Raw genomic sequence first — 13,399 nt, forward strand, 5'->3', positions numbered from 1 at the left:
CAACGTAGTGAATATGATACTTTTTTTAAACTTGTGGATTTTGGACACTTTGAATACCGTTTGGGTCTAGCTACTGGACTGTGACAATTGAAGAAGAAAAGGTGTGACAATTGAAGAAGAAAAGGACTCCGATTAGCTTAGCAGAGAGATAAGTGTGCATTGATTTTCTGGAATGAACTTATAATCTTCATACTTAGATGAACTTTGAAGACCAATTGATGATTTATGTCAACTATATAAATGAAGAAACCAAAAGAAACTCTGTGGAATGACGATGTTCCTTAAATGAACTTTATTTGAAAAATGTCAAAGTTCCAAAGGTACAATAAAGCATCCACATAAAATAAAATCATCCACACAAAAGTAATTCTGAAGCAAAACCAGATCAGGACATCCAGCAGCTGCTCCAGTGTTCCACTCTGGGTTTTAACAGCAGATCCATGACTGCACTTCGTCGAGCAGGCACTTTCAACACTTCCCAGCTCCAGCCAGGATTTCTGGACTTGAAACTCAAGTTCTCTGGGATTTTATGCCTCCAGAGAGACAAGAGGGGGCTAAGCCAGTAACTCCCCCCCCTTTTCTTGTGTCGCGCAGCAGGTAGGACATGGACGGTGCTCTGCCAGCCATCCAGTGCAAACCTGGCACGATACTGGGTATTCTCGCCTGAGGATTTTGAGCCAAACAGAGGTGTTTTGAGGCAGGTAGAGGATTTTATTTTAAAATCAGGAAATCTAAGATGGCCGCAGCAGCATCGATTTTAGCATCAAAAATGGCCCATGGTAGCTAAAGGGTCAAAAAACTTAGTGAATAGGATTTTAGAGGTGGGGGACCTTATCCCTAGCCCCCCAAACCCTCAGAAATCACTTTTATGGACCCCTCAATTTTTCTCAGAGGCTCTAACCGCCTGTACTCACTGGGCCATATTGGTGCTGGGAGCTGCCTGGACTTAAAATGCAGTACGAGAACCTCTGCCTCAGACAAACCTGTAAACCGGGATAGTTCATTTCTTCAGACTGCTCCTCAGTCCTACCAGCCGGACTGAGACCTCGAACCCTCACCAGAGCTCACGTGCGCAGGCGGAGGGGAGGAAGTGCAGTCAGCACGCGATCCTGGTGAAAGCCCACCACAGGGCCACTCAGTTTGCGCTCAAGCACTCTGTGGACAAAACCTGGAGCAAACCTTGCTTTCAAGGGAACGGTCACTGAGCTCAGGCTGGCCAAGCAGTTTGCTTATTGGCTACCGACTTCTGCCCTCAGAGTCTGTGTTCTCTAGCAGCCAGAGATGTCCCGAGACTAGGATCCTCTGCAGCACCAAAAAACCTCATGACTGAATAACAAAAAATCTGAAATTAAAGAAAAATAAACACGAGAAGAACAGACAAGCTCCTACAACCTCATACATAGAGATAAAACTGAGGAATTAAGAGGAAAGCCCATAGTGATGGGAGATGGAGCAGAAAAGTATAAATGAGGCTCTCTACACCAGATCTCATGAGCAGAGATACACAACCCACGTGTTCAAGAATAATGTGCCTTCAGGATTAGAAGGTATAAAAATAGCTATACATATGACAAAGACATATTACTGAGGATGCCGATTCCCAGTCTTTGTTCTGGTATCTCTCTTTCTCTCACACAGTGCTCCACTCTGCAAACTCAGGGTACAACAATTTGCCTCCAGCATGCTCAGTACCTTCAGTGCTGCTTCTTTCTGCTGTAACTGGGCATCTTTATCCCGAATCAGTTCTTTCATCTGGACTACTAACTGCTCTGTGTGTGCCAGACGCGCCAACACATCTTCCGACACCATGTTTCTGGTCTCCACATCAATCTCTGGCACGGGTTCCTGCTAACACGAAGCAGCATGTTAAAAGTATGGAGGAAAAAGCCACATACAAATCACCAGGCCAGTAAAATTTCCCTAATCTGAGGCGAGGGAGAAATACAATCGGTAGATTATCAACTATATAGTTGCTTTTTAATATTTTAACAAAGTTAAAATAAAGAGTTGAAAAAAAATCTCACAGTTAATCTGCTCCTTAGTGTCAGTATTCTCAAATTCAGGAAAGGAGAAATGTTCATAGAAAGAACAGTGCAAATTGTGTACAAAACAATTTCCTTAGGTCAGAGGAAAAGCTAGAGGCTAAGGCTCTTCAGTTTGAAGAAAAATGGGCGAGAGAAGATTCAATGGCAGTTTATCAGCTCATGAGGGGGATGACCGGGTAAACAGGAAACTGGGGTTTACCTTTTCAAGTAGTATTAAGATCAGGGGATATGATAAGAAGCTGATATGTGGCACTTTAGACTAATTGAAGAACGGTACCTTCTCACTCAACACACCACACAAAAGCTGGGGAGTTTGTTGCCACATGATGTGGTTAAAGCAGCTAACAGTTTTGAGTGGTGGGATATATAAATGTTTAAAATAAATATATGGAACCTAAGTGGATCACAATACAACATCAGAAATTTAAGTCACACAAACAGTAGAAAAATGAAGACAGACAAAAATATCTGGAAAAGTTAAGATAAGCGGGAAGAGTAGGCAGGAAAACAAAGATATAAATGGAAGAAAAAAATAGCCAACACAGGCCCGGATGCACTAAAGTCAACATGCGTCTAACAATCGTTGCTAAACTGGTTGAACCGGTTTAGTGTTGACCTAATTCAACCGACTGACGTACACAATGGCTCACCATGCGCTTTTCTGTGCGTCCGTTGCAGCCACTGACTCTACTATGCAATTGATCTCATTAGTATTAAAACGAGGTCAATAATATTAAAATCAGCCCTAATATCACTTCGCGATGCACAAAATATAGAGATTATTTCTAATGACCCGAAAAAAAACCATAGGAGGGGCCTTAGGGACTTGGGCCAATCAGGGTCTTAGGTCCCCTTTCCAGTGCATCGTGGTAGACTTTCCCAGATCCTGGAATCTTCCTCTTTGGTTCTGACAAGTTTCATGCTTAATCTAAACACACTGTCTGTCCTAGGCAAGGTCCAATTGCATCATGATTTTGACACTGCTCCCTTTGCTAGTAGGCAGTTCTAGGCATCAGCCACTAGCCACCCTCTCAAGAGAGATGCATTTTCTTGTGATTTTTTCTGAACTGTTCTGCTGTAACTTCAGATCATGGTTATTGCTAATGAATTTCTTTTTCTATGGAAAATTTCACTTTCATGTACTTTACTGCAATCCGGTAATTAAGAAAGCACACAATTTAAAATATTACAGGGTTTTGGTCATCAGAGGCACATCATTTTGTAAGAAAATAGGAAGCACTCACTGTATTAGAGAATTCTGTTTCCTCGGCATCCCCATCTCCTGATAGCTCATGCAGAACCGTGTTTGCAATTCCTGAGAGACGACTCAACATCTTTAAACTGAAAGCAAAATCAAAACCACAGATATTATTGATACTGTTTGTTAATAATATTCCACACTAGCCTATAGACCGAAACAAAACAAGAAGTCTACCCCAGCAAAAGGGGTAAAGGGTCATGGATTTGATATGGGTTACAACCAAAGCACTTCACATTTATTACATGCAGGTACTTTTCTCTGTCCCTGGTGGACTCCCAATCTTTTTGTGCAAACATAATGCAAAAATTTTGCTCCCCAAAGCAGTAACCAATAGACTGAATGCAAAAAAATGTGCAACAGAGAGAGAGAGAGCACACTGCATGAATGTGCAGGTCTGTGCTAGCAGCAGCAGCTATATCTTGCACACGTTATCTGAGTACAAGAAATTATATCAGCACTCTGCCCTTAAATATTGGTACTGCAAAGCTTTTATGCACACAATAGCATTCCACAGCACTCAAGCTATATCTAGAAGACAGAGGCCTGCATACCAAAGCTCTATAACAAAGATAATAAGAGTCTACTAATTATAGACCCTGTACTCCAAAGCTTCTGATAACAAAACCGTTACAAGCCTCAAAGAACCAGTCACAGAATATCATTTGCACACCGTATATAGTTTCAGTGAAATTCTTTTGTTATTCTTTGTTATTCTTTTGTTATTCTTATTCCCTAGTTTATGGACATCCACTGAAGTACTCCTGAATGAGAGCTGACCAACTTCTAAGATTCCATCAATATAAAGGTGATAATGTATTTCGTTTTGCAAAAAATAAATTATGGGTAATAAGGACCTGATTCTAAGGACCTGATTTTAGGCAGCGGTAGATATCCTTGTCTGGCAGCCAATGAGGACACACGTTTTCTAAAAAAACAAAAAAAAACACTCAGGCAAGGAAGGACACCTACATTGTAGGTGTCTATCACAGGTCTACAGAGATGCATATGGACACTTAAGCATGCTCAAAGCTGGGCGCGGTTTTGCCCGGAAGTGGCCTTGGGCATATTTAAGCATCCCTAAGCATCCATAGATCCGTGGCAGATGCCTGAAATGCTGGCCTGCGTTTCACAATTGTAAAAGTAGACAACTGCAGCTGGCTGAGCTGGTTGCAGCACAGGAATCCCCGCAGTTTCAGGGAGTCCTGCCGGCTCAGCTGATCAGAGATTCCCATGTCATGATCAGCTGATGGCAAGGGATCCCTTGGCAAAGATAGGCGGCTTTATATTTGCAATCTGGCAGCTGCGATTCTCTAGCCAGCGCCAGTTAGAGAATCAGAGAGTAAGGCGTCTGTGCTTTAAGGTAGACGTGATTCTGTTTGGGATGCCAGTGCATGATTGACTCATGATTCTCAGCTGCTTCTTAGGCGGCCACCGAGACCAGCATCCTATACAGAATCAGACCCTTGGTGTGTTAATGATATCTGTCATAAACATAGAAACATAGAAATAGACGGCAGATAAGGGCCCACGGCCCATCTAGTCTGCCCACCTTAATGTCCCTCCCCTACCTTTGCCCTGTGAATAGATCCCATGTGCCGATCCCATTTGGCCTTAAAATCAGGCACGCTGCTGGCCTCAATCACCTGTAGTGGAAGACTATTCCAGCGATCAACCACTCTTTCAGTGAAAAAGAATTTCCTGGTGTCACCTAGTAGTTTCCCGCCCCTGATTTTCAACGGATGCCCTCTTGTTGTCGTGGGACCCTTGAAAAAGAAGATATCTTCCTCCGCCTCGATGCGGCCCGTAAGATACTTGAACGTCTCGATCATGTCCCCCCTCTCTCTGCGCTCCTCGAGCGAGTATAGCTGTAATTTGTCAAGCCGTTTTTCGTATGGTAGATCCTTGAGTCCCGAGACCATCCGGGTGGCCATTCTTTGCACCGACTCCAGTCTCAGCACATCCTTGCGATAATGCGGCCTCCAGAATTGCACACAGTATTCCAGGTGGGGCCTCACCATGGATCTATACAATGGCATAATGACTTCCGCCTTACGATTGACGAAACCCCTTCGTATGCAGCCCATGATTTGTCTTGCCTTGGACGAAGCCTGCTCCACTGCCTTGGACGAAGCCTGCTCCACTTGGACGAAGCCTGCTCCACTATCCACTAAATATCATTAAACTTGGTATACTGTAGTTTCCAACTGACATAAGTTCAGGGGTAAGCAAATCAGGTTCTGGAGTGCCATAAATCAGTCAAATTTTTCTGGATCTCTACAATGAATATATATGAGGTTCATTTGCATTCACATCCTAATAACTATGAATTAGATTTGGTTTTTGTATGAAATTATCATTGCACGTGGGCGATTGGGATAACACCACCGTGGGACTTGAGATAGAGAACTTTGAAGAGGAGTGAAAGTGGATCAAACCTTGAAGCAACAAACAGAAAAGTGGATTTATCTACTGCTTTTGGATTTGTTTGGTTTGTGATACAAACATATGGATAATTGAAGGGAATGATCACGTGCCCGACACTATGAGGCAGGACCTACTTTTACTCGAAAAATGGTCAAATACTTGGCAACTGAGTTTAACGACAAAAAGTGTAAGGTTATGCACCTTGGTAGTGGTAACCCCAGCAGAACATACATCCTGAATGGTGAAACCTTAACAAGAACTGTCAAGGAACGGGGCCTGGGTGTAATCATTAGCAAAGATATGAAGACTGCCACTCAAGTGGAGAAAGCTTTGGCCAAGACTAGACAAATGCTGGGTTGCATCCGAAGAAGTTTTGTCAGCCGAAAGCCTGAAGTCATAATGCCGTTGTACAGGTCCATGGTGAGACCTCATCTGGAGTACTGTGTCCAGTTTTGGAGGCCACATTATCAAAAGGATGTGAAGAGAATGGAATCGATTCAGCGAATGGCCACTAAGATGGTCTCAGGACTCAAGGATCTCCCATATGAAGAACATCTAAACAGGCTACAGTTATATTCTCTCGAGAGAGGGGAGACATGATAGAGACGTTCAAATAACTTACAGGCTGTACCGAGGTGGAGGAAGATATCCCTTTTCCTACAGGTCCTATGGCAACAAGAGGGCATCCGCTCAAACTTAAGGGTGGGAGATTTCATGGTGACATCAGGAAGTACTTCTTCACCGAAAGGGTGGTTGATCGTTGGGATGGCCTTCCACGTCAGGTAGTTGAGGCCAGCAACGTGCTCGACTTCAAGAAACGATGGGATAAACATGTGGGTTCACTTCGGGGAATTGCTTAGGGGAGAGTTATTTTAAGGGGAGGGTTCTTTTAAGTGGGCAGACGTGTTGGGCCGACGGCCCTTTTCTGCCGTCATACTCTATGTTTCTGTTTCTAGTGTTGCGTTTAACATCTGGAGAGGTTACAAGGAGAACGGAGTGGAGCAATGATGGTTCTCCGTATCATTGGTCTCTATTCCAAGTGACTGGTGCATGTGGGGGTACTGAGCACACTCATTACACTAATGGAATATATTATATGAAAATTACAAATTAAATTTTTATAAGCCGGGACTTTATTAGTAGCAAGGGGTGCTTTTTTCATGTTTGGGTTCCCAAATTGTTATATTAGTTCATTTGCATTCAAACACTCTACAACTCACTAATGGCTTTTGAAGATCAGAGTTGCTTATCCCTGGGCTAGTAGAATTTGACAACCAAACTCAGAAAAGGAAAACCATAGTTCTGGATCATTTAATTAAATCTCTCAACTGGACTACTGATTTCAGTCAAACTGTGAAGGGCTGTGGCAGGTATGCTCTTACAGTCTCCAAGGCAGACAGACCTGTTTCTCCTCAAATTGGTTTCCTTTTGAAATGGACATCCCGTGAGAAAAGAAGCAAGAGGCTGCAGTGGAGTTTGTATTGGCTCACAGTTCCACCTGCAGACAACCCGGGAGAGCGGTACCGGGTTGCTGCTTAGCTAACCAGAAGAGCAAAGAGGGAGATCCAGCGAGTTGGGGTGTTTTCTGTACTTCTTGAAGATTACGGTAGTTTATTCTTCCTTTATGTATCACACTGAAAGGAAGCAGTACCTAGATTTTATGAGCAAGAAACTGGATTGAAAATTATCCCTGCTCCTCGACACTGACCATACAATGCCAAGAAGAAAATATGTTTTCCAACTGATACACAAAGCAGCTTACAGTATTGTTAAACTTTAGAAACAAACTGTTAAGTTCCTTTCCTCAAGAGCTTACATATGGTATAATGGTGGAGAGGGGTCTGAATTCTACCTCTCAGTTTACTGCTGTAACAACTAGGCTTATCTTTTTCTTCTGATGTTTAACAATACATGCAGAACAATAAAAATTACAGGTTTAAATAATATGATATAGGAAAGCAGGTTGCACGAGTGCAGAATTCATAAGTAAAATATTTCCCCCAAATGACCATGCTACTACCCTATTTGCATTCAGTATTATTCAGAAAACATTTTTAAAATATTGAGGAAGAGGGATGCGACATGCTAAAGCTCTCTCTCTCTCTCTTCAATTCCAAATCAAATCCTCTTCGCTTATCCTAATGAAACATGTTCTGTACTGTCTTTTTTTGTCTGAAGCCTGGAGGAAGGGGAAAGGTCAGATAAAAAAGACATCTATAGTAGTGTGCAAAAGTCTGGCAGCTCTTAATTCTGTTTTGAAGGTTCACTGTAAAAATCAAAAAAACTCTGGAGTGACGATGTTCCTAAATGGACTTTATTTGAAAGTGTCAAATTTCCAAAGGTACACTGAAATCATCCACATAAAAATAAATCATCCACATAAAAGCCTTAAAGGACCTAGTCCGCTAGGGATACAGGACCCAACACGGTCTGCGTTTCGACAAAAAGTCTTCTTCAGGGGTCCCTGGGGGTCCTATAAAGGTGAATACGTGGGAAACAATTGTGTGGTGAGCCGGAAGTGAGACTGAAGAACACTTTTTTTCGAAACGCGGACCGTGTTGGGTCCTGTATCCCTAGCGGACTAGGTCCTTTAAGGCTTTTATGTGGATGATTTATTTTTATGTGGATGAAATTATTTTATGTGGATGATTTCAGTGTACCTTTGGAACTCTGACACTTTCAAATAAAGTCCATTTAGGAACATCGTCACTCCACAGAGTTTTTTTGGTTTTCTCTGGATTTTCTTCTTTGGATTTTGGGGTCAATTCCTTTTGTTTTTTGCTTGAAGGTTCACTGTGCAATTTTTCACATAACATGCATTTCAGCAATTGCTCCTCTTTCAAACGCAACTGCGTTTTTTATGTTGGATATGTATTCATATTGTCCACTGCTTTGCAAATAGTAAAGTTAAACAGAATCAGATCATGCAGCATAAGTGGATTTAATGCCAGGCAATCCCAGTTACAAAATCCTGAGCAGAGCTCACCTCAGTTACTCAGGCAGTGCTTTGACAACTACGTGGTGGCAGTTCTTCATCTACAGTGAGCAGAAGATGTTTGGAATGTGGACTGAGGAATGTAAAGCAAGAAAAAGCCGTTGTTGACAGAGAGAGTCAAGCGAACAAAGAAGTACGGTATTCAAAATGGACTTGTGGGATGTGGAAGAGGTACTTCCCAGTCACAAAAGCACTTTCTGGCTTGTACATACATAAGATGATTTTCAGGTGAAAATTACAAGCTAGGATGTTTGAACATGTGTTTGTCAAACACCCACTGAAAATCATGTCTTCGGGTTGCATAAGAACAAGTGGTACTGGGTCATCTACAAATCGTCAATGGCATGGAACATGCCAAAGAATATATTAATACTGTATACTGCTGAAGTGCATGAATCCATCAACAAAGGAACTTTTTTCCAGGTAACTACATATTTCAGGACACCACCACCTATACTATCAAGCAAAAGCAGCTGTTGATGTGAAGAAATCCAAATCTCTGTACTCCGTTGGCCAACCCAAACACCAGACTTCAATTTAATTTAAGTTATGCCACAAGTTCTCAAAGTATCCTGCATCAAAAAACATAGAACCATGATGGCAGATAAAGGCCAAATGGCCCATCCAGTCTGCCCATCCACTATCTCTTCCTCTCCCTAAAAGATTCCACATTCCTGTCCCTCGCTTTCTTGAATTCCGACGCAGTCTGTCTGCACCAGACTCCACCACCTCTACTGGGAGAATATTCCATGCATCTACCACCCTTTCTATAAAAATGTATTTTCTTAAATTACTCCTGATCCTATCACCTCTTAACTTCATCCTATGCCCTCCTATCCGAGAGCTTCTTTTAAAATGAAAGACTTACCTCATGGGTATTTATGCCATGTAGGTACTTAAAAATTTCTATCATATCTTCCCTCTCCTGCCTTTCCTCCAAAGTCTACATATTGAGATCTTTAAGTCTGTCCCCCACATACCTTATGATGAAGACCACTGAACATTTTAGTAGCTTTCCTCTGGACTGGTTCTATTCTTTTTGAAGGTGTGGTCTCCTGAACTGTACACATTATTCTAAATGAGGTCTCAACAGAGTCTTATACAGGGGTATCAAACCTTTTTCCTACTGGCCATACCTCTCACTATGCACCCCTAGCATCCTTCTAGTTTTCACCGTCACCTTTTCAATCTGTTTGGCCAACTTAAGATCAACACATACAATCACACCAATGTCCCACTCCTCTTTCGTGCACATTAAGTTCCTCACCCCTAAACTGTACCATTCCCTCAGTTTCTTGCAGCCCAAATACATGACCTTGCATTACTTAGCATTAAATCATAGCTGCCAAATGTCAGACATTCTTCAAGCTTTGCTAGGTCCTTCCTCATGTTATTCACACCATCAGGGGTGTCTACTCTATTGCACACTCTGTATATTACAAACACACTTAAAATGAAACATGGAAAAAAAAACCCCGATGGTTATAAAAAGGATGACGGTTTACTAGCATCACCTTAAATTCCAAAGCTATACAAGGGAAAGGGGATGGGGACCTGTATACACCTTTTTTTGAGGTTACACATTCAAAGTGATTTACATATATACAGGTACCTATTTTGTATCTAGGGCAATGGAGGATTAAGTGACTTGCCCAGGGTCATAGGGAGCAGCGCTGGGATCGATCTCAAGGTGCTGAGGCCACAGATCTAACCACAAGGGCACTCATCTATGATGAAACAGTATGACAATTTTACAAATACAGGCACATTAAGAGTTATAGGCAACCCATCTTACCAGATCAATATAGAACAGAACATATACAAGAACTGTCATACAGTACAACGTGATTTTAATGAATTTATACGCTTAACCAAAGAGCGTAACTGGACATGGAAGGCAGATTTTTTACATAGGAGCAAGTGACCATGATTTATGATACATTTCTTTGCTCTTTCTCTGCCCAGCCCCCTTAAGATACCCTGTTTCTCCTAAAATAAGCCCTAGCATGATTTTTAAAGATGCTCTTAATATAAGCCCTACCCCGACCCCCAAAGCCCCCCTCCTGAATGTTCCCCGACTCCATCCCTGACACTAGTGCTGCCCAATTCACCCAAAAAAACCGGAGTCAGGCCTCTGGCGAGGTATGTCAGTCTGACGGTGGGAGGGTCGGTGGGGTTCTGCTGCACAAGGGGGATGAGTGAGAGGGGAGGTATGATGCTGCACATGGGAGGGGGAGGGAAAGAAAGAGGAAGAATTGGGGTAAAGGAGAGGAAGGGAGAGATAGATGATTGTTGTACATCAGGGATCTCAAAGTCCCTCCTTGAGGGCCGCAATCCAGTCGGGTTTTCAGGATTTCCCCAATGAATATGCATTGAAAGCAGTGCATGCACATAGATCTCATGCATATTCATTGGGGAAATCCTGAAAACCCGACTGGATTGCGGCCCTCAAGGAGGGACTTGTACATGAAGAAAAATAAGACATCCCCCCAAATAAGCCCTAGTGCGTTTTTTGGACCCCCAAATTAATATAAGACACTGTCTTATTTTCGGAGGAAACACGGTATTATCCCTTCCTTATGTAAAGCAGCCGTTTAAAAAGCCTGTCAACCTACGCTTCAGTGTAGTTTTACCACAAACGCTTTTCTCTTAAAGCCACATATTGCGCTCAGAGGATTCGCACGCCGCTCTTTTTCCCCTTCGTCCGGCTTCTCCCGGACTCGCCGCCACGAAATCCCGGACTTCGTCTCCGCCCCTCGGCCACATCAGCACCCGGGAAGCAGAACCGCACTTCCGGGTTGCCCTAAATCCCGCCCCCCACCCCAACCACCTTTGCATGTATTATGAAGCAGTTTAAGACGCTTCCCTTGCTTGACCTCATTCAATCAATATAGGATAGTTACGGCATCCCCCGCCCCCTGAGGAAGGAGGCTTCTTGGACTTCCAAAAGCTAGGCAACCATGAGTGGTTAGTCTAATTAAAGGTATCCCCTTACTTCCTTTTGTTTTCATTGAGTATGATTTAAAGCGATCGCAGCTCTTTAGCCTTTCTTTCCCGGCCCTCGGAGCGAGGGGGAGGAAAGAAAGGGTTAATTCAGTTTTGTTTTGCTTGGTTGGCGGAGGTGTGGCTGGTTTGCAATCTAGACCAGGTCTTTTCTTCCGGCTGTCATTGTGATGCCAAGCCTCATTCTGGCGCTCCAATAGTTTCTTTCAAAAATATCTCAAGCCTCATTCTGACGCTCCAATAGCTTCTCTCAGGGTATTCTAAGCTTCATTATGGAGTCGCCACCCATTTCTTTTTGCGGCATTCAGCGCGGTTTTAAGGTGATCGCTTTGATTTGATAAACGTGACGAATTTTTGTTGCTAGGCGCTTTATCAATCCTATATCACCAGTATTTGACCTTGTTCTCTTCCCCACTTTCCTTGCTTTTCCTCCTCCATTCCTCCAGCAGTTGTTTCCACTATTCTCATTCCCACTATGTTTTTCGGTGGGCTACTATGGCACCAGAAACAGCAGGACGGATTGAAGCATCATTGCTTTCAGTAGTGGTAAAACCCGGTTATCTTAATCCATCCTCCTTCTGGAGTCATTGTTTATTTTTTTAGTATTGGTTATCAGAGATGACTGTTCTCTTCCCCCCCCTCCCTTTTTTTTTATATTTTATAATCCTCTTCAAACTATGGGGTAAGCTGCAAAATGTTAGACTCTGTATTGTGTTCCTTCAGCATTTGGTTATTATAACACATTTTCTCTTCCCTAATCAAAATACCACAAATGTAAGTACCAGGGCTGTGGAGTCAGAGTCAGAAGCAATATTTGGATTACTGGAGTCGGAGTTGATAACAATGTGCCAACACCAACTCCTAATAGAGTTAAATTGTATGTCATTCAAATATTATAATGCATAAGGGCCCCCTTTTTAAGCTGCACTAGAGGTTTTTAGTGCGAGCTGGTGCAGTAAATGCTCAAACGCTCATAGAATTTCTATGAGCATTGGAGCACTTACCTTACCGGCCCCCGCTAAAAACCTCTAGCGCAACTTGATAAAGGGGGGGGGGGGGAGTTAAATTTCTTATTTCACAGAAGGCTCTTGACAAAGGGGTCCTTTTATCAAGCTGCGGTAGGGGTTTAACGTGCGTAATACCACGCGTTAAACCGCCTGCCGCGCTAGCCATTAACGCCTGCATTGAGCAGGCGTTAATTTTTTAGCCGGCCGTAGGGGTTCGCACGTGATGAAATGTCCGACGCGCTAACCCTGCTAGCGCGGCTTGATAAAAGGACCCCAAAGTATTCAAAGGCATAGAAATAATACTCCAAAAGAAGATCAGACTTGTCCACGCACTCATTTTCTCAGTGGTCAATTTCGGATGCAAAAGCTGGACACTATGGAAACAAAACAGAAAGAAGATTGACTCATTTGAGCTTTGGTGTTGGAGAAGGATTTTATGCGTGCCATGGATCGCCAAAAGAACTAACAAATCGATTCTGGAAGAGATCTATGTCACTAGAAGCCCAAATGATGAACTTACGATTGTCTTAATTTGGTCATACTGTCAGAAGAGAAAAATCATTGGTAAAGGACATCATGTTTGGAAAGATCGAAAGAACTAGGCGAAAAGGGCGACCTTACAATTAAATGGCTGGACACATTGAAAATAACCATGAGGATGACG

At 42.8% G+C, this 13,399-nt stretch overlaps 1 protein-coding gene across 5 annotated transcripts in view; it reads right to left on the minus strand.

The window, feature by feature from the left end:
- Window positions 1–11,529, minus strand: part of GOLGB1 (golgin B1) — an 89,245-nt gene extending 77,716 nt beyond the window's left edge. For 2 of the 5 annotated variants that reach the window (XM_033959493.1, XM_033959491.1), the window contains exons 1-3: window positions 11,341–11,525; window positions 3,290–3,386; window positions 1,693–1,848 (exon numbers count right to left, since the gene is read on the minus strand). In XM_033959493.1, coding sequence (XP_033815384.1) covers window positions 1,693–1,848; window positions 3,290–3,379 — 246 coding nt within the window. In that variant the 5' untranslated portion in view covers window positions 3,380–3,386; window positions 11,341–11,525. Of the gene's footprint in view, window positions 1–1,692; window positions 1,849–3,289; window positions 3,387–11,340 lie in introns of all 5 variants that reach the window. The other 3 variants (XM_033959495.1, XM_033959492.1, XM_033959494.1) reach the window with 3 other exon arrangements.
- Window positions 11,530–13,399: the final 1,870 nt, after the last annotated feature.

The sequence above is a fragment of the Geotrypetes seraphini genome, chromosome 9 (genome assembly GCF_902459505.1).
Source record: "Geotrypetes seraphini chromosome 9, aGeoSer1.1, whole genome shotgun sequence".
Lineage (NCBI taxonomy): Eukaryota > Metazoa > Chordata > Amphibia > Gymnophiona > Dermophiidae > Geotrypetes > Geotrypetes seraphini.